Source organism: Lissotriton vulgaris, chromosome 10, assembly GCF_964263255.1.
Source record: "Lissotriton vulgaris chromosome 10, aLisVul1.2, whole genome shotgun sequence".
NCBI lineage: Eukaryota > Metazoa > Chordata > Amphibia > Caudata > Salamandridae > Lissotriton > Lissotriton vulgaris.
In genome coordinates this window covers 1,107,049,274-1,107,070,439 of record NC_141698.1, presented here as the reverse complement: position 1 = coordinate 1,107,070,439, position 21,166 = coordinate 1,107,049,274, and the positions used below count along the sequence as shown (strand labels likewise).

Genomic DNA, 21,166 nt, shown 5'->3' with positions numbered 1-21,166 from the left:
TGCCCAAAATGGTTTCCCGGGAGGATCGGGGCACCCAACCATACGTTCGGGGGGACCGAGTGGTCGCCCCTTTCCATTCTTTTCCACCAGCCCCAGCACCCTACAGCTTTTCGCCGCCGTGAGGGAAACAGCCAGCAGCTGATTGCGCCTGTGTGAACTGATCGGACCCTGATTGTGCGATATCGGCTCCTTCCGGAGCTTGTATATTCCTTTTTTTCATCGTTTTCAGGGAACGTTTGTACCGGCTGCCCTTTGGCCTATCTTTTAACGCGGGACCTTTAAAGTGATGTGTTTCCGGTAATTCACCCTGCTTGGCTACCGCGGCTGATGAGCCCCCGGCCGACGTGATATGTGCGGACTAACCTGACCGGAGAACTTGAGGTACGAGGAATGAGCTGCCTATCCCTTCTTCCCCACCCTGTTTTGCTTTCTTTTAAATCCGGCCCGCATATGCAGCTCAGGGGGGTGTAGCTGCCATTATTGTGGGTTTGAGGCTTTCGGCGTTTATTAACTGCACCATTGGGAGCTTGTAAGGGTAATTTGAAGAGGGCGTGATTCGCTCTATTTCTTAACTCTCTTCCTCCCCTCGTCTCGTTCTACAAACCTATGACCCTGTAGGGCTTTTGTCGCATGGATCGGCTGCTCAGTTTTCAGCCGCTAAATTGAATTCCCAATGGTAATGCCCATCTTTTGAAACCCTGCCTGTATAACTGTTTGGGGGTGCATAGCTGCCATCGCTGTGGGACTGAGGCTGTTTCGAGCTCAGTACCTGGGCCCTTTGGGTTGTGTATTTGACTTGTGAATAATGAGCATAGAGCCACTCTTACACTTTTGTGTGAATTTCATACTTTTGGGTATTCACAATTTCCAAGACAAAAAATAAATAAATAAACAAAATAATTAAAGCACAACCTAACAATTACATTTTAATTTAGTATTGAACAAATGTAATTAAAGCCTGAGTTTAATTAACATAAATTACATTTTAAATATATTTTTAATATGGTAAATATTAATCTGTGGCAAGCACTGAATATAACAAGCATTTTCAATGGGTATGTTACTGTTACATCGCAACTTTTACATCGTAATGCTGTTACAACGCAGCTTTTACAACGCTGGTTCCATTACATCGGATGCCATTACAACGCAGGACATTACATAGCAGATGCTATTACAACGCGTACCATTACATCGTAAGTATTGGTAAGTATATACTTTTTTTTTATTTTATTTAATATTATTTAATTAATTTAATTAATATTAATTATAAATAAATATATTTATTTATGTTTTTTAATATTATAAATTAAATATATTAATTTAAGTATTTTTTACAATAAGTATGAGTATAGGAGTATATGTTTTGGGGTACTGAGGTAAATGTTTTGGGGTGTTTGGGTATTTTTAGGTTTTAGGGCTGGGTTTTGGTTTTGGGGTACAGGGGTATTTTTAGGTTTTAGGGCTGGGTTTGGGTTTTGGGGTACAGGGGTATTTTTAGGTTTTAGGGCTGGGTTTGGGTTTTGGGGTACAGGGGTATTTTTAGGTTTTAGGGCTGGGTTTGGGTTTTGGGGTACAGGGGTATTTTTAGGTTTTAGGGCTGGGTTTGGGTTTTGGGGTACAGGGGTATTTTTAGGTTTCAGGGCTGGGTTTGGGTTTTGGGGTACAGGGGTATTTTTAGGTTTTAGGGCTGGGTTTGGGTTTTGAGGTACAGGGGTATTTTTAGGTTTTAGGGCTGGGTTTGGGTTTTGGGGTACAGGGGTATTTTTAGGTTTTAGGGCTGGGTTTGGGTTTTGGGGTACAGGGGTATTTTTAGGTTTCAGGGCTGGGTTTGGGTTTTGGGGTACAGGGGTATTTTTAGGTTTTAGGGCTGGGTTTGGGTTTTGAGGTACAGGGGTATTTTTAGGTTTTAGGGCTGGGTTTGGGTTTTGGGGTACAGGGGTATTTTTAGGTTTTAAGGCTGGGTTTGGGTTTTGGGGTACAGGGGTATTTTTAGGTTTTAGGGCTGGGTTTGGGTTTTGGGGTACAGGGGTATTTTTAGGTTTTAGGGCTGGGTTTGGGTTTTGTGGTACAGGGGTATTTTTAGGTTTTAGGGCTGGGTTTGGGTTTTGGGGTACAGGGGTATTTTTAGGTTTCAGGGCTGGGTTTGGGTTTTGGGGTACAGGGGTATTTTTAGGTTTTAGGGCTGGGTTTGGGTTTTGAGGTACAGGAGTATTTTTAGGTTTTAGGGCTGGGTTTGGGTTTTGGGGTACAGGGGTATTTTTAGGTTTTAGGGCTGGGTTTGGGTTTTGGGGTACAGGGGTATTTTTAGGTTTTAGGGCTGGGTTTAGGTTTTGGGGTACAGGGGAATTTTTTAGGTTTTAGGGCTGGGTTTGGGTTTTGGGGTACAGGGGTATTTTTAGGTTTTAGGGCTGGGTTTGGGTTTTGGGGTACAGGGGTATTTTTAGGTTTTAGGGCTGGGTTTGGGTTTTGGGGTACAGGGGTATTTTTAGGTTTTAGGGCTGGGTTTGGGTTTTGGGGTACAGGGGTATTTTTAGGTTTTAGGGCTGGGTTTGGGTTTTGGGGTACAGGGGTATTTTTAGGTTTTAGGGCTGGGTTTGGGTTTTGGGGTACAGGGGTATTTTTAGGTTTCAGGGCTGGGTTTGGGTTTTGGGGTACAGGGGTATTTTTAGGTTTTAGGGCTGGGTTTGGGTTTTGAGGTACAGGGGTATTTTTAGGTTTTAGGGCTGGGTTTGGGTTTTGGGGTACAGGGGTATTTTTAGGTTTTAGGGCTGGGTTTGGGTTTTGGGGTACAGGGGTATTTTTAGGTTTTAGGGCTGGGTTTGGGTTTTGGGGTACAGGGGTATTTTTAGGTTTTAGGGCTGGGTTTGGGTTTTGGGGTACAGGGGTATTTTTAGGTTTTAGGGCTGGGTTTGGGTTTTGGGGTACAGGGGTATTTTTAGGTTTCAGGGCTGGGTTTGGGTTTTGGGGTACAGGGGTATTTTTAGGTTTTAGGGCTGGGTTTGGGTTTTGAGGTACAGGAGTATTTTTAGGTTTTAGGGCTGGGTTTGGGTTTTGGGGTACAGGGGTATTTTTAGGTTTTAGGGCTGGGTTTGGGTTTTGGGGTACAGGGGTATTTTTAGGTTTTAGGGCTGGGTTTAGGTTTTGGGGTACAGGGGAATTTTTTAGGTTTTAGGGCTGGGTTTGGGTTTTGGGGTACAGGGGTATTTTTAGGTTTTAGGGCTGGGTTTGGGTTTTGGGGTACAGGGGTATTTTTAGGTTTCAGGGCTGGGTTTGGGTTTTGGGGTACAGGGGTATTTTTAGGTTTTAGGGCTGGGTTTGGGTTTTGGGGTTCCTGGGGTATTTTTAGGTTTCAGGGCAGGGTTTGGGTTTTGAGGTATAGGGGTATTTTTAGGTTTTAGGGCTGGGTTTGGGTTTTGGGGTACAGGGGTATTTTTAGGGTTTAGGGCTGGGTTTGGGTTTTGGGATACAGGGGTATTTTTAGGGTTTATTCTTTTAAAGTACGACTTTAAATTAAATTAATTAAATTAATTAAATTTAATTAAATTTATTAAATTATATTAATTACAATTTTAAGATTAATTCAATTATATTAATTAAATTAAATTAATTATATTAAAATAATTACTTTTCTAAAATGTATTAAATTAAATTAATAAAATTATTTTACATTAATTAAATTACATTAATTCCAATTTTTATTAAATTAAACTTATTTAAATAAATTAAATTAATTACAATTTTACAATTAATTTAATTATATTAGTTAAATTAAATTAAATAATTTAACTTATTTACATTTTTTTTAAAAAGATATACTTACCTATACTTACGATGTAATGGTATGCGTTGTAATAGCATCTGCTATGTAATGTCCTGCGTTGTAATGGCATCCGATGTAATGGAACCTGCATTGTAAAAGTTGCGATGTTACAGCCTGCGTTGTAAAATAACGCGTTGTAACATCATAGATCCTTTTCAATGCAATCGGTCTCGCCTTTGGGAGCAAAGACCTTGGTGTGTTATCTATTTTCAAGACGACTTCATGTTATAGAGCGAAACAAAAGGGGATGATGGGCGGAGCGTTTGAGCAAATCAAACACTCACCCCCAGTCAACTGATCTGGGTTTAATCCATCACCATTCTTTAGCTCACTCAGCCACCCTAGTTCAGACATGGCCATATGCAAATCAGTCTGACCCTGTGCCTCATGGGAACAGTCCAGCCCGAACTGCCAAGCCATGTCTTCCCTGGACCGGAAACAAGCATCCTGGGACCGGTTTCGGATTCATAATCCTCATCAGCCAGGCTATCTTGAATCCAGTGGCCAAGTGAGCGAGGGACTCACGTCTGAGCACACTGGATTCAAGCAAGCCCGGCTGAAGACGGCTGTAATGCCAGAAACCGGTCCTGGGAAGCTTGATTCCGGTCCAGGGAAGACATGGATTGGCAGTTCGGGCTGGACTGTTCCCATGAGGCACAGGGTCAGACTGATTTGAATATGGCCATGTCTGAACTGGGGTGGCGGAGTGAGCTAAAGAACAGTGATGGATTAAACCCAGATCAGTTGACTGGGGGTGAGTGTTTATATTGTCAATGCTCCGTCCATCATCCCCTTTGGTTTTTCATGTTATAGGAGCATCCCAAAAAGCAAATTGACTGGAGACACAAAAAGCAATTATCTAACTGATACACAATTATAGCTCATGTTTTGTAGAAATCTTCAGATAAGGTGTATGACATGCAGTTATGTGATAGCCAGACACATAGACTCAGCTGCCTAATTGAATTCCATTGTATTTATTGTATGTTGGTGTGGGCTAGAGAAGTCAAGATGGGGGTGGGAGGGTGTTAGACCTGTCAGCCCTAGGGTGGTCTTTCCCTAAGTTTTTTCGCCCTTGTCTCATTTTTCGAACCTTCTTTTTTGTTGACCGTAGGTCTCCGAGCGCCTTCCCATTGCTAATCAATGCTAAGGTGCAGGTGCTCTCTTCCCCCAACATGGCTGCCACTGGCCCCTGCTACTGAAGCATGGTCTTTTTAGTCGCACTCTAGTTGCCATGAGCTGGCTGGAACCCTTAAACATTGTTGACATACCAGCCTGCCTTGCCTGCCCATAGCTAGACTAGGGTAGCTCCTGGAACCTTCTAGAATAGTGGCAGAGTCTGCTTTTGCCGCCTTAGAGGGTGGTCACCTGACCTGGGCATATATAAAGAAAGGAGGGAAAGTTTTTAGTCAGTTGGGGCATCACTGACCTAGGGGACCCTACGCAGGAGACTTAGGCGCTAGGGCCTAGTCAGAAACCTATACCACTGGGGGTGACAGGGTTTAGGCGCTGCCCACCAAACTGTGTGAGGAACACAGAACTAGCCTACTGATCTGGCCCAGCGGGAGGGGAACCCAGGGACCACCTGCAGTGACCTGCGGAGGAATCCTGTCAGCAGCCTTCAACTCAACCCCCCCTCTTCAAGCAACTACCTACTAAGGGCGCAAGAACCACCAAGCGCCGAGAAGCCCACTTTTCTGTGCCACCAGGACCACTGAGGATCAACCAGGTACCAGCTCTGTATCCACTCTGCGCTCTCCCTGCTCAACCTGTGCCCCCTGTGTGGCCCTGACCTGTTTTAACTGGACTGAGCTACCTTCTAAGCGCTCCCTACTTAGTGCTAGAACCCTGATCTGCCACTGTTGTGTGGCCTGGCCTGCCTAATTGCCCCTAACGAGCTCTTCTGTGTGCCAGCAGAGAAGCGCTGGCCTCCCCAGAACTGCGGCGCCCTTTCATGGACTATATTTCACCCTAGGCGCTGTACTGCCAAATACTACTGTGCCACTGATTTGCTCCCCCCGCGCCTGCAGCGCTGTGGCGCCCGAGACTGTTGATGTGCCCCGTGAAGTACTTTACCTGCAAGCGCTGCTGTCCCGTGAAGTGCTGGTTGGGTAGCTCGCCGCTGTGGCCCGGGAGTCCTCGGGGCTTCCCTGTCAATGCCGCGGCCCGGCGCTCCCTCATCGGAGCCAGCGCCGACAACTTTGCCCCCTCGGCGGCCCTCGGAGCAGGGAGAGGGCCGCCGCAGCTCCAGAGCAGGCCGCACTAAGTCGTGAAGCCGTAGTGGCCTGGAACACCTGCACCACGTGACAGGGGCGCCGCGTCATCGGGCGCGCCCCGTCTACCTTGCCCAGCAATTGGAGGAGAGGCCGTGACGCCCCCGCTGGCCGCGCTGCCATTGGTGGCCGCGGGCGCGCCTCCCCTCTGCCTCCGGTGATTGGTTCTCGGGCCCGAGCAAGGCCGAGAGAGAGGCCCGGCCCCGTCCTGCTTCTGCTGCTGCCCGGGACCAGTTCCACTGCAGCGCGGGGCATATCGGAGGGACTCAGGGAGGAGTGAGAGCCCCCCTTCCCGGACAGCGCCGCAAGGGCTCCCTGAGGAGCTGAAGCCTGCAGGTAACCTGAGGGGGAGGGGGCGACCGCTGGAGTGAACGCGGGGCCTCCCGGGAGACAGTAGGAGGCCCCGAAACTGCTCCTCCCCTCGGGAGGACTTGAGACTGGGCCCCGTTGGCCCCCGATTAGCCCCTACCATGATAAAACCTGGCCCAGACACGGGTAGGCCCCTAGGCCCGGGGCTAGTCGAGTTAACCCCTGCCTGGGGTAAAGTTAAAGGCTCCTTTTAGCCCTATACATGTTTAGTGCTGGCTAATGCAATGGTTCACTTCTGCTAATGAGATGGTTTACCTTTAATGCAATGGTTTACTCCTGCCTAGGGAAGGGTTTTCTACCCCTGCTACAACAGAGATCTACTTGTGCCTGCCTAATGAAAGGTTTTATTCTTACCTAATGAGATGTTGCCTGACCTCTAATGTCTTGGGTATTCCTGAGTGTTGAAATGTTTATTCTTGCCTTGCTCATTTAAATTTAGACTTGCAGCGTGCAGTACATTTACTAGCTTTGGCTGTTCACCATTTCTGAGTGTAAATGCATTACATAGTCTGGACCTACATCCCTATCCCCTGAAACAAGGTGGTAGAGCCTCAATTCATGAGTGTAACATTTGATACAAAGTCATAAACACTGATCAGAGATCTCCTGATTGTAAAGTATAGGACATTTATTTTAAGTTTATTAAACTTTAAAATAAATGATATAAATATTTTAGTGTTAAATATTAATGAAAATTAAGTGTATATATGTACTTTAAAAGTGGAGAAAAATAAAAACTACTACAGTACATAAAATTTAGTTTTGAATTAAATATTTGAATATATTAAATTTAAATGACATATATTTTTGTATTTATTTTAGAAATTCCTACTTAAATAGCATGTTGACATGTATTTCGTATGTAGTAACATTACCAAAATATTCTATACAATTTATTGTAATGGAATTATTTTTAAATAATGAAGATATGCTTATTTTTAAGCTTTAAAATGTTTAACTATTTCATAATAAGCAAATGAATATTTTAAAATAAATTACTTATTTAACATTAAATTACAGTTATACATATGTTTTAAAATTCTAGGTACATTATTTTATTTTAACAATATTTGCTATGTGGTGTTATTATAAGTCCCTGTCTCTGTTAATATGGATGAGGGCTGTTGAAGTATCAATGCTTGGCCATTTTTGGTGCTGGGCTTAATCCAGGCTGATCTGGAATGCATTTACAACTGCTTTCTGACTTACTCTTTTGGGTGTGAATCTTTTTTGCTCCCTACCCCCCCCCCCCACCTTCGCTATATAATTAGCAAAACCTTTTTTCCCATAAGCAGCAACCAAAGTCATTAAGATACGGTGTTGTTTTTCTGTCCTCTAGTACAGGCGTACCTTAACTGCATTGCGCCAATGCATACTGAAAGTGTACCTTTCCAGCACAAAATTCAATGTTTGACAAAGTTTAACATTTGCCCACGTTGTATGCTTAATATATGGTGCAGCACACATGCAAATGTGGAAGTATTTTCTCCAACTTTACACCTGCCTTGAAGATGCATAGTTGTTTGATGCCTATCCCTTTCTATTGAAGTTAGTAGGTAGGGATTAGAGTCAACATCCATGGGTGAGTGAATGGGAATATCCATGTACTACCCATGGAACACCTCCATGGCGTAAACTAGCTCATAGTGCTACTTTATGCTACTTACGGTAACTCTCCAACTTAATTCAGGATATGCACTAGAAAGTAAGCCTGAAAATAATACTTTACACCAGGTTTGCATCAATTTTCTGATGCCAACCATGAACAAACTCTTAGTAAATCTGCACTATAAGCGCAACACAATGATTGTTATTAGAATACCGGAAGATTGAGGGGAATAAACAATAAGGTTCTGAATCAATGCCTTTCTCTTTACATGCAGCACTTTGATGCTGCATCAATGCTCAATGTGCTGCATTAGAAGGAGTGTTACTTATGAACTCCAAATAATAAAAGGACCTCTGGTACAAAATCAATAACCCACTAAGCTGTCTGCAGAAAATACAGATCTGTGTACTGCTTGTCACAAATTTAACCCTGGGCGTATGACTACGCTATACTCGCGTAGTTTGCGCAACTACGTGCTATGCGAATTACACGTAGCACAGTGCAAAAACATGTCGCGTAGCGGGCATTTTTTGCTTGCTCGCGGCCCTCAGCGTCAAGTTGACGACCACGAGCAAGCAAAATAACATCCCAGCAATATTTTTTCCTCGTTCGCGATCAGCAACATCAAGTTGCTGATCGCGAGCGTGGAAAATAAACCTCCCTGCGAGATTCTCAGTGCGGGGAGGTCAGGTTTCTCATTGCAAGTGGTCGCGTATGCTCGCGACCGCTCGCAATGAGAAACTACAAGTTTGCGTTGAGAAAGCTGCCGCTCAAGTACAAATCTACTCGAGCTGCAGAAAACGACCCCTTGCACTGTGCAAGATGCAGTTTGCAATGATTGTACTGTGCGGACAAGAATCCAGCACTTTGCAATCAGTGCACACAGCATTTTGCGCAGTGCGCTAAGCAGTTCACGTAGCTACGCGTAGCTTGAGTAGTGCTCAGTGCACTTTGCGTAGCTACGCATAGCGCTACTACGCGAACTACGCCCAGGGTTACACACATTGTCCTTTGCAGCAGAACTATTAACACTAGGGGCACATGTACGACAAGTTTAAATGGTCACTAACAGAGAATCGGGCAGTTAGCGAATGCTAAAATGCCTTTTGGCATGTACCAACCCTATTTTGCGAATTGATCAGCTATTACTGACTCACAAAATAGGGTTTGCGAGCCGGTATTAGGAAAAGGCATGCCAAGTGCATCTCTTACTGATAGCGAGTCGCAGGGACATGTATGAATATTTTGCGAGCGGAATGTAGTTGCAAAACATTCACAATTTAACAACTCCGTGAAGGAGGCTGCGAATGTGGGTGCCAACATTTTTTAAGAGCAGGCAGTGGTCCCATGGACCACTGCCTACTGGTAAAAAATTAAAAGGTAGCTATTCATTTTTTATTTTTGAAATGCATTCAGTTTTCCTTTAAGGAAAAAAAGCTGCATTGAATTAAAAAAAAATGCTCTATTTAAACATCAATCACAGACATGATGGTCTGCTGGCCCCAGAAGTCAACCATCCCTGTGATTAGAGGACATTACCCGTGGGTCGCAAATAACAACCTGCCTCATGAATATTGATGAGGCAGGTCAATTGCAACCCCATTGGGATTCGCAAACAGTGTCTGGGACACTGTTATACATTGCATTTTGTGAGTTTCTAATTGCAAGTCGCAAAATGTCACAATCAGGACCTCACACAATGCGTTGGTAGTACATGTGGCCCTAGGCTACCTAGTCATGAGTCAAAACTGTGACAATACAATAAGCAGATCTCTCCCTGCAGTGCTCTAACAACCATATTTATCTCGCCATTACAAATTTCCCTGAAAACTTCTGTGCCTACAAAGATCTCTGGAGGCTGCTCCAATATCAGTACAGCCTGCCATGCAGAGGACGCACCCTTGATCTTGGCACCTGGCGCGATAACGCCGGTCACACTACCCTGAAGCCAGCACTGATTGGGAGTAGGTAGACAGAGAGTAATAGACAGGGAGAGAAAGAGAGAGTGAGAATGCGGTTTAGTTGATAACAATGGACTAATTCTGGCTTTGGCAGATCCTAAAATAATGGCATCATTCTGTTCAAATAACCTTATTTCCATGTTCTGGCCACAGTGAATATTTGAAAACAAAATAAATACAAACTAAATAAGTGATTCATAAAGGTATCTTACACTTGTGAGTAATGTACATGTGCAATTCTTCTCCTTTGGGTCTTTGGAAAGGATCATTAGTAGACATGCAGAGTTTTATCACCTACCACTCTTGTTGGTAATCTCTCCTTCTGAGCAGAGGGCACAGTCATAACAGCAGATGGGCTGGCCCTCCAGAGGGACCTTCCTGTACCCAGGAGGACAGCTCTCACTGCACACAGAGCGAGGGACCTAGAGAGGAGGCGAAGAAGGGCTTTTGTGAGAAAAAGACCGGAGAAGAGGCAGACGTCCGAAGTGACATTATCACACAAGCAACTTGTATATATGCTCATATGGGAGATAAGAGGAGGATGAAATCAGGGGCATTTGTCATAGCATCAGTGCACCTGGTCCAGGGAGTGAGAGATGTGGGGAACATGTGAGTGCTTCAGTTTGAGCGTTACTTGGTAGAAGAGATACGGGGCACATGTGATAGCATCAGCGCCAGGGATCCAGTGAGTGAGAGATGCAGGCACATGTGTTTGCATCAGTGCAAGGGATCATTGGAGTGAGAGATCCAGGGCTCATGTGATTGCATCAGTGCAAGGGATTCATTGAGGAAGAGATGTGGGGCACATGTAACAGTATCCGCGCCAGGGATGGAGGGAGTGAGAGATGCGGGGCACATGAGATAACAGCAGTGTGAGTGATACTTGGAGCAAGAGAAGCGGGCACATGTGATAGCATCAGTGTGAGGGATCCATTACAGGGGACATGCAGGGCACATGTGATTGTATCAGTGCAAGGGATCCATGGAGGAGGAGATATGAGGCACATGGTATTGAATCAGTGTGAGAGGAATCCAGGGAAGAAGTGATGCAGGCACATGTCATTGCATCAGTGTGAGGGATTCAGGGAGGAGGAGATGCAGGCACATGAGATTGCATCAGTGCTAGTGGTCCAGGAAGAAGAGATGCAGGGCAGATCTGATTGCATGTGTGTAAGGGATCCTTGGAGGAGGAGATGCAGGCACATGTCATAGCTAAGTATGGGCGGAAAATTCGTTCCGCTCGCGAAATTGTGGATTTTCCGCGATTTTGCGATCCGCAAATCGTTCGGAATCGCTGCAAAATCCGCGAATTCGCGAGTGGGACGAATTTTGCTCAGGAAGCAATTACAGGGTTACAGCAGGTGCCCAAGTTGAAGCTAATTTCTTTGTAACCATTTACAAAATGGTTACAAAGAAATTAACTTCAACTTGGGCACCTGCTGTAACCCTGTAAGTGCTTCCTGAGCAGCGCCTCCTTGCCTACTTGCAACTATTCTCTGACCCTCGAAGCAGGGTCAGAAAATAGTTACAAGTAGACAACGAGGCCCCTGCAGGAAGCACTTACAGATATAGATAAAGCAGGTGCCTGAGTTGAAGGTCAAATTCAGTAACTCCTCAATCAGCCCAAAAAAAATGTGCGTTTTGTCGAGGCTGGGCATGTGTGTGTTCTCCCCATATCTACCGTCGATAGTTTGCTATGATGCTTGATGGAGGCCATTGCATCCTTGACTTTCACGAGCTCTATCCCCGTGCAGTTCCTGTGACCATGAGCTTCTTTCTCCCCGGATCTGCTGCTCTGATCGGTGCCTGTCCTTTTATACACAAAAGAGGCATGTGAACTCGCATAGAAGCCTGCCCGTATGCCCCCCCACACACACACACACTAGTGGTGTGCACCGTCTTCCGCCCTTTACACACTATGATGGACAGCTCACTCGAGGGACCCCGGCGCCCTTCAGCGCGATGGCAAAGTTAATCAGCCCAAAAAAAATTGTGCATTTTGTCCAGGCTGGACAGGTGTGTGTTCTCCCCATATCTACCGTCGGTAGTTAGCTATAATGCTCTATGGAGGCCTTTGCATACTTGACTTTCACGAGCTCTATCCCCGTGCAGTTCCTGTGACCATGAGCTTCTTTCTCCCCGGATCTGCTGCTCTGATCGGTGCCTGTCCTTTTATACACACAAGAGGCATGTGAACTCGCACAGAAACTCGCCCGTTTGCCCCCCCACACACACAATATTGGTGTGCGCCGTCTTCCCGCCCTTTACACACTATGATGGACAGCTCACTCGAGGGACCCCGGCGCCCTTCAGTGCGATGGCAAAGTTAATCAGCCCCCAAAAAATTATGCGTTTTGTCCAGGCTGGGCAGGTGTGTTTTCTCCCCATATCTACCGTCGATAGTTAGCTATGATGCTTGATGGAGGCCTTTGCATCCTTGACTTTCACAAGCTCTATCCCCATGCAGTTCCTGTGACCGCGAGCTTCTTTCTCCCCGGATCTGCTGCTCTGATCGGTGCCTGTCCTTTTATACACACAAGAGGCATGTGAACTCGCATAGAAACCCGCCCGTTTCCCCCCCCACACACACTAGTAGTTTGCACCGTCTTCCCTCCCTTTAGCCACTATGATGGACAGCTCACTCGAGGGACCCCGGCGTCCTTCAGCGCGATGGCAAAGTTAATCAGCCCAAAAAAAATGTGTGTTTTTTCCAGGCTGGGCAGGTGTGTGTTCTCCCCATATCTACCATCGAAAATTAGCTATGATGCTTGATGGAGGCATTTGCATCCTTGATTTTCACGAGCTCTATCCCCGTGCAGTTTCTGTGACCACGAGCTTCTTTCTCCCCGGATCTGCTGCTCTGATCGGTGCCTGTCCTTTTATACACACAAGAGGCATGTGAACTCGCATAGAAACCCGCCCGTTTGCCCCTGCCCCCCCACACACACTAGTTGTTTGCACCGTCTTCCCGCCCTTTAGCCACTATGATGGACAGCTCACTCGAGGGACCCCGGCGGCCTTCAGCGCGATGGCAAAGTTAATCAGCCCAAAAAAAAATGTGCGTTTTGTCCAGGCTGGGCAGGTGTGTGTTCTCCCCATATCTACCGTCGAAAATTAGCTATGATGCTTGATGGAGGCCTTTGCATCCTTGATTTTCACGAGCTCTATCCCCGTGCAGTTCCTGTGACTACGAGCTTCTTTCTCCCAGGATCTGCTGCTCTGATCAGTGCCTGTCTTTTTATACACACAAGAGGCATGTGAACTCGCATAGAAACCCGCCCGTTTGCCCCTGCCCCCCCACACACACTAGTGGTGTGCACCGTCTTCCCGCCCTGTAGCCACTATGATGGACAGCTCACTCGAGGGACCCCTGCGCCCTTCAGCGCGATGGAAAAGTTAATCAGCCCAAAACAAATGTGCGCTTTGTCGAAGGCTTAGCAGGTGTGTGTTCTCCCCATATCTACCGTCGAAAATTAGCTATGATGCTTGATGGAGGCCTTTGCATCCTTGACTTTCACAAGCTCTATCCCCTTGCAGTTCCTGTGACCATGAGCTTCTTTCTCCACGGATCTGCTGCTCTGATCGGTGCCTTTCCTTTTATACACACAAGAGGCATGTGAACTCGCATAGAAACCCGCCCGTTTGCCCCCCCACACACACTAGCGGTGGTGCAAAATCGCAAAAAAATCCGCGATTTCGCTGGGAAATCCGCAAATTCGCAGATTTTTTTGCGATTTCACGCGAATTCACGAGCCGCTGATTTGCAAAACTCACCCATACTTAGTCATAGCATCAATATAAGGGATCAGGGAAGAAGAGATGCAGGGCACATGTGATCGGATCAGTGTGAGCGATACTTGTAGGGAGACATGTAGGGTACATGTCACTGAATCAGTGCAAGGGATCTAGGAAGTGTGAGTTGTAGGAGACATGTGATAACTTCTGGTGAGAGATCCAGGGAGGAAATACCAAAGGGTACATGGTATTACAGAGCGAGGGGCTTGTGGAGGAAGAGACACAAGGTACATGCCCTATTAATACAGAGCCAGGAGTTCTGAGGACAATGAGGTAAAGAGACTGGGTGCACAAAGCAGGCTACCCAGGTTGTACAATCCTCCGACCTATTTGATTGTGTAAAATTACATTAAAAATAAGATTTTCTTCAGATTAAGCATACTTGTTTGTGGACATTGACAAGATTTTGCCGACTCAATTCCACCTTTTAAATGGTGGAGATTTAGATCAGTCATCAGCAGGAGTAAATCCACTCCCAGAGTACAAGTGTGCAGGAAACAACTCCAATATTAGTGATAATGCCGAGGAAGTGGTTCTCAGCATTAGTTGAACATTCGCTTTCTACGAGTACTTCTGAAAATGTTTAGGAATCCCCAAAAATCATTTCTTCTTCCAAATACAAGGGTGAACTTGTTGAATAGTGTGTACAATGTATTTTGTACTTGTGACAGTCACAGAACAAGTGCTTGGAGGGATATGTGACAAAGATGATCTGCCAAAATATTAATAATAGGCATTTGTAATACAGTTAAATTCTTATTTATTGTAATATTGAACTCAACAGAGTTCCATATAGAGAATAGAGCAATTCATCCTCATCCTCAATGCAACAAAATTAAAGCAAAAAAGAAAAACATACCACTGTTGTTGAAAGATAAATTGGTTTATCCTTACAAAGGTATCCCTCAGAAAAACAAAAACTGTGTAATTAACAGATCTAATACAAAATGTCATTCGCTGAGAATATTTACAACCTTATTGGGTGTAAACATGCAATAACAGTGGTGAATACAATGAACCAACATTCATTAAACCTAATTTAGGTGGATCCACCTTTGTCTGACCAACTCCATGAGTCAAATCATAAGTGAAGAGTGAGGAAAGAAGAGGCATAAGCAGGTACCTCTGCTTTAGACCATTATGTGTCACCACTTCACTGGAAAAACCTTATTTCCCTCCCATCAGGGCCTGAGTCCATGTAGAAGAGTGCAAGTCAATTATTAACCTCGACGATGAGCAGGAATCCCTAGTGCAGACAGTTTTCTCAACAGTTTCCCTCGATCAACCCTGTTGAACGCTGTGGGGAAATCAATGAAAGCAGAATACGTGAGCCTGCCCCAAGCCAAGGGATACTGTTCAATCGGGGTTTGGAGGGCTGAGATAATTATATGGGTATCACAATTCTTACGAAAGCTAGCCTACTCAGCAGGTATGAGGTTTTTTCTAAATGCCTATTCCTGAAGGTGAAGTAGTATACTTTTGGAAATATTTTGCCGGTCACATCCAGGAGGGTGATTTGTCTGTAGCTGGCAGAAGAGGCTTTTAAATAATTTTAACATAAGGGTACCACAATACTTCCCTTTCAAGAAGATGGACTATCGTCGGACAGATAGCAGTAGTTGAACAGTGGACATAAAGACATTTCCTATAAGGCGGCTTCCTGTTTAATGTGTGCTATCAGGAGTTCTTCAGGGCCAGTTGCACCTGAAGTTCTTGCACTCTTAATTAATCCCTCAATCTCCTCATAGGAAGGTGCCCATATATTTCCAGTGAGTCTGCTTCAACACTAAGGACAAACTGGTCTCTCCTGCTTAAATGAATGGCATGTCATTGGAAAATGTGCTGCATTCACTCATCATCCGATATTGGAATAGCCTCTGCTTTAACTCTAGTGTTGCAGTAGTTGGCTAATAAAGCACAATATTTATGAGAATTCAGTGGCCGCTGGTGTATTTTGCAAGTGGTGGGGCGAAATATGTTGTACCCTAATGTAATAGGCGAGTGAGCGAAGTGAGCGACCCAAACTGCAAAAGGAGGGTGCGGGGGCTTCTCCCCCGCAAGAAAATTTTGAAAAAATTGGATTTAAATGGGTTTTACACCACATATTTACTGCAAATTGTTGAAAAAAGGTGGATCCAAATATAGCATTTTGAAGCACAAGTGTGAAGAAAACATTAGAATCAAATCAAAAATGGGACCAATCCTCAAACTGATCTGCTTGCAAAATGACCCCCAAGCCAAGCACATACAACCCACGGAACAGGCCCTCTAAGTGTTTTCCACCTGTAGCGCATCTCTGAACCACCTATGTTTTCATTGCATATATAGTAATGAAAATGCTGCAGTTTGTTCTTATTTATCTTATGCAACTTACAACCATTGACAAAGCCTATAGTCCTGGCTGGCTGTAGGTCTAATGCCACTCGTATTATATATCCAGAGGCAATGACAGAAGAAGCACAATACCAGTGGGGCAGCACACTATGCTAAGCACAGATTTTTAGCTTAACAGTTGCAAGCCACGCTCATAATTACATCGTTTTTTTCATCCCACTTAAAGCCCCACACACACAGAAGTGAATCATGAAAATATCTAATTATTAACCCCTTGGCTGCTGGGGCTATTCCCCTGCTGTGCTGGGAGCGGGGGGCGCGCACAGCACCCCCATGCTCATGACGAGCTGAGCTCGTCATGAGCCACTGTGCTCCGGTGCACATGATGACCACGCCCGTTTAATGGAACGCACAGCACAGCAGGGGAATTAGCCCAGCGTGCGAGCGTTCCACGGGCCATGACGAGCTCAGCTCGTCATGAGCACCGGAGCACCGTGGCTCATGACGAGCTGAGCTCGTCATGAGCAAGGGAGGGGTTAAAAAGCATCAACGGGCTTCAATTCATCAATTCCTCACACATCAACCAGTCAAATATTTACCAACGAGGGTCCACCTAGTTAGCAGAATCCACACCAGTAAACTGGTGCACCGACTAGATGGCAGCATCTGTTCTCGTGTAGAATCAGACACTCAGACACTTCTAAAACTGCACATGCATATGCTGACTTGCTTTATTGCAGGAATGTTGTGCATATGGCCATTTCTATGCTGAGCAGGTGGTGCTCGGTGCTGGCACCACACTGGGGTTCCCAGGATTCCGTGTAGCACACATGGCATAAGGCTAACAGTAAAATAGCAATATCCATGATCGGCAGACCTACAACTACAGAGAGAAACCACAGTGACACAGGCCTTTCTATGAAGGGCATTTTTGGGCCTATTTATATTTTTTAAAGGAACTGGAAACCCCCAATTTCTCGAGAAAACTCTAAATACCAAATACAATCCACCGGATTAACATAATCCACCATATTAGTATTCAGAAAATTACTAGCCCCTAGCCCCTTGTAATTATTTATTACAATTGACTAGTGGCATCACAAACCCCTGGTAGGCAAATTATATCACTGCAACGTAACCTCCTATCTACTGTCAAAATCTTGTCTGACTCCCCTCTAATCTCGTTTGCTTAAAAGCACTGTTTGGGTTCAAAGGATTGACTGACTGTATGCCTTCTGGATACTGTTGAGCACATGAAACGCTTCTCTCATACCTCTCTAGCACTCATCTTCTTTAACAGCGCTACGGGGGTTTAAATGCTGGACTCGCATCTTATCTACCACTCATCTGCCTTAACAGGACCATTGGAAAAATCATAGCTCTTGCAATCAGGAAGTACGAACATAAGGGTTGAAGCAAAGAGTCATATCGTACATGTATTTAGAGTGGTACATTATTCCTGGCGAAATGAATTTAATATCTTTACAAGAAGTACATATTCAGTATCACACCAGTTTAGAGACATAAGAGTGGAAAGAGCGAGGCACAGCTTTTGAGTCTATATGTATATATTATACTGGGGACCACAGTAACACATTAAATAGACATGTCCATTCATGTCATGAAACTACAATTTATCTGTTAGCATGTGAGCTTGAATACTTGATGTCCTTGTGCTGTTGCAGTAAAAGGCGTTACAACTTCCCATCCTCAATTGGCTGTAACATACTCACCCGACAAGATTTGAGCTGTCTAAAAATATAATGCAGGTTTTGTATTTTGAGGGCTTGAAAATTGCCGGAAATCAGTTGTGAAGAATAACCTGCTTTGTTTTGGATTTTCCATAGTTTTTAAAAGTGGATAGGAGGTAGCCCTTGGAGCCCAGGCATTTGAACTCATCAGCTTTGTCTTTTTACAAAAACTAAAAGATATATATGTGTTCTTCTAAAAAATGTAAGTGTTTATATCCTTCGCTCTCCCTAGCAACCTGTCACCTGGAGGTTTCAAACCTAACTCTGCCATTCTGTAAACATACCACAACAGCAGGAGTTGCATATCGAAGTATCAATAAATAAAAGCCAATTCTAGATTAATGAACAGTTATATACACACTATCAACAAGGCCTCAAACCCTTTTTTGTTCACCACAATCGCACAGTAAACGTAACGCATCACCAGTTGCGGCCAGTAGTAGGGGGGTGAAGAGAGTCGAAATTTGGTGATGGATAGGCCCCTAGGGCCTGGTCGGAAAGGCTCCCCTTATTTCCTGCGCGGCACCCCACGCATTTGTCTTTGACTTGCCGACTTTGGTGCTGGAGACCAGGGTTCGAGGCGCGGGGTCGCGTCCACATCCTGTGATTCTGGGCGAATCATTTAATCTCCCCGTGCCTAAATGTGTAATGTAAATGTTATGTCGGGCACTAGTCCCACATGCTGAAAGTAACTGGACACGGACACACAGATAGAGGGCTGGTTAATGGGCCTCGAGCACGTGCGCTCGGCCCTCTTTATTGACCGGGTCACCTGACTCGTGACGCCTGTAGGAGAGTAGGGTCTGCTATCCTATGGTCACCCCAAATTTTTGCTTTTTGCTTCACTGGTTTATGACTTAATGTGGCTGTGGGCCTGCTAATCAGACCCACAGCCTGCTGTTCTCTCTCTAAATTACTACCAATGCACTTTAGGTGCATTACGAATTGGAACTGGTTCACCTTATTGGCCCCTGTAACAGTGTACCCTAGGTACCCAGGGCATAGGTGTTTCCAAGGCCTACCAGGGGCTGCAGCATGTATTGTGCCACCCCTGGCCTGGCCTCCATATTTGACACAACTGGCTGATCACTCAGCTGGGGCAAGTTGGTGTAATCACCTCTTGCTTAGGTATAGTATCCCTATGTCTACCCTTAAACTGGACACATATGTTCCTATCAGCCACTCCTATGGAAGGCCTCATCAATCCTAGAGGCAGAGTGCTTGGAAATATGTGAGATGGTGCGCTAGCATGAGCTGAGCCCGTCTGCAGCTGTCGGGAACCACTCCCTAAGCTGTTTCGGGATATTGCCATACCATATACTCTTAAGTGCATTATAATCCTCGCGGTTATATGCTATCTTTGGTTTGGCTTTATCAAAACATGTCGAGTAAGGTGTCATACGAATTGGAATACTATCCCCTCGACAGTTCTATCGACAGGGATAGCATTCCACCCTTCTAGAGGGACACGACATGTGTGTAGCCTTAACCCCGGTTAAAGTTAACCAGAGCCTCAGCATCACAAAATGGATGCTGCCACCACAGACACGAGTCTGACCTCCTGCTGCTGGGAGTCCTTCCAGCGAGGGAGGCTTGGACAAAGGGTTTCCTGCCTTGGGAGGTGCGAGCACCACCCCAGACAGGGTTTTGTGTATTGGGTAGGACAGGGCTGAATAGAATCAGACATGCCCGGGGCACACAAAGGTGTCCCCGTGCATAAGCCAGTCCAAACCGGTCCTGGGACTTTCCAGACCCAGGCCTGGCGAGGAGCTGGACAAAGGAAAGGAGGTGTAACCGCCCCCCTTCATGGTTCCTCCCAGAGGAGGGACCTAGTAGGTGATCCATCCCTCAGATTGGGAATAAGAGTGGGAGCAGTGCAATTGCACAGCAGATCATCCTGAACCAACTTTAAACAAAGAAGAAGACTGGACTTCGACATTCTGCTGCTCAGAAGACTGAAGAGAATCTCCCTTGTGGCCTAGGAGTGGCCACCCTGTGAACACAGGCACCAACCAGCAACTCAATGTCTGCTTTGCCGCCGCCTCCCGCCGGAGCCCGAGCCCAGAGCCTGACAAGACCCAGACTCCCAGACTTCTCAGAGCCCGATCCACAGTCCCTGCAAAGAAGGGACCCGTGGAGGCACCGAGAGACGTGGGACCGGCCATCTTGGAAGACACCCGAAAAGCTGACAGCGCAGCAACCGAGGCACCCTCGATGTTGTGCTTTGGGGACTGAGAACCCCCGCCACCGAGCAGCCCTTGCACTGAAGATCAGCCCCCCAGCATCTTCACGATCTGCGTGGGGCCCTTTTGCATTGTGCCACTCGACGCGCCATCCCGGCCACTAGCCACGTGGTCAGCGGCCATCTTGGCGACTACAACTACAAACTACACTGCGGGTCTGGTTGCTCCAGACTTTCCCTAGCTCCTGTAAAAAGGAGCCCCGGCTCTGACCTTGCTGGTCCGAGTAACAAGCCTTTCTTTATTCCTGCTTGGCTTGCATTAGCCAAGGCCTGTTTGCTACAATCAAGTTGCCGACACCGCCAACAGCGAGAAGCCTGCGTGGGACAGCTCGTGACCAACTCCTGGACGTCCTCGATCCCCGGTGTCCACGTGGCTGCAGAGAGAAGCTACACCTCAACGCCTGTTTGCACCCGACATCGCCTGGTTCCAATCTGGTTCCACGGTAGTCACTGGCTAGTGACTTTGAACATTGTCCCCTCTGCTTTCAGGTCTTCACATCTTCAGATCCACCCTTGGATCCACCGGAACTCTTCACATCGAGCCGCCTGCAGCATCTTCAGCTCCAAGCACCATCGACCAGCGTGACGAAACCCGACACTACTTCGACCCTGTGCACCCGCTTCCTGTGGGTGAGGTATCTCAGCTCCGCCAGTGTTCCTACACTGGTACACATCTCAAGGGCCTGTGTCTTAAGTTTCAGCGTTCTAGGTCACTCGGAAGGTTCCAAACTAACTAACTTTGTACTTTTTACGCACCATATGCTTTACATTGGAAAGTGCGTGCACTTTAGACACTGCACCCGAGTCCCGCGGGCCTTTCCCGACTTAATCACTGCTAGTCTCGAATAGCTCCAGCGATTCCCAAGGCCCTAGGCCTGTTTCCGTTCTGATTGGTATCTCTTATACCACTTTCTTAGTATATGGTTTAGGTGGCCCCTAGGGCTCATCCATATTGTACAACTTTCGTGTATTTTAAACTGTCTTGTGATTTAACGCTTGTGCTTCTGTG

The 21,166-nt window shown here is 46.0% G+C and overlaps 1 protein-coding gene across 2 annotated transcripts in view; it reads right to left on the bottom strand.

The window, feature by feature from the left end:
* LOC147689397 (vomeronasal type-2 receptor 26-like) overlaps positions 1-21,166 on the bottom strand; it is a 514,386-nt gene that overhangs the window by 121,747 nt on the left and 371,473 nt on the right. For both annotated transcript variants that reach the window (XM_086942198.1, XM_086942197.1), the window contains one exon: positions 10,334-10,457. In XM_086942198.1, the coding sequence (XP_086798324.1) occupies positions 10,334-10,457 (124 nt within the window). The remainder of the gene's footprint in view (positions 1-10,333; positions 10,458-21,166) is intronic.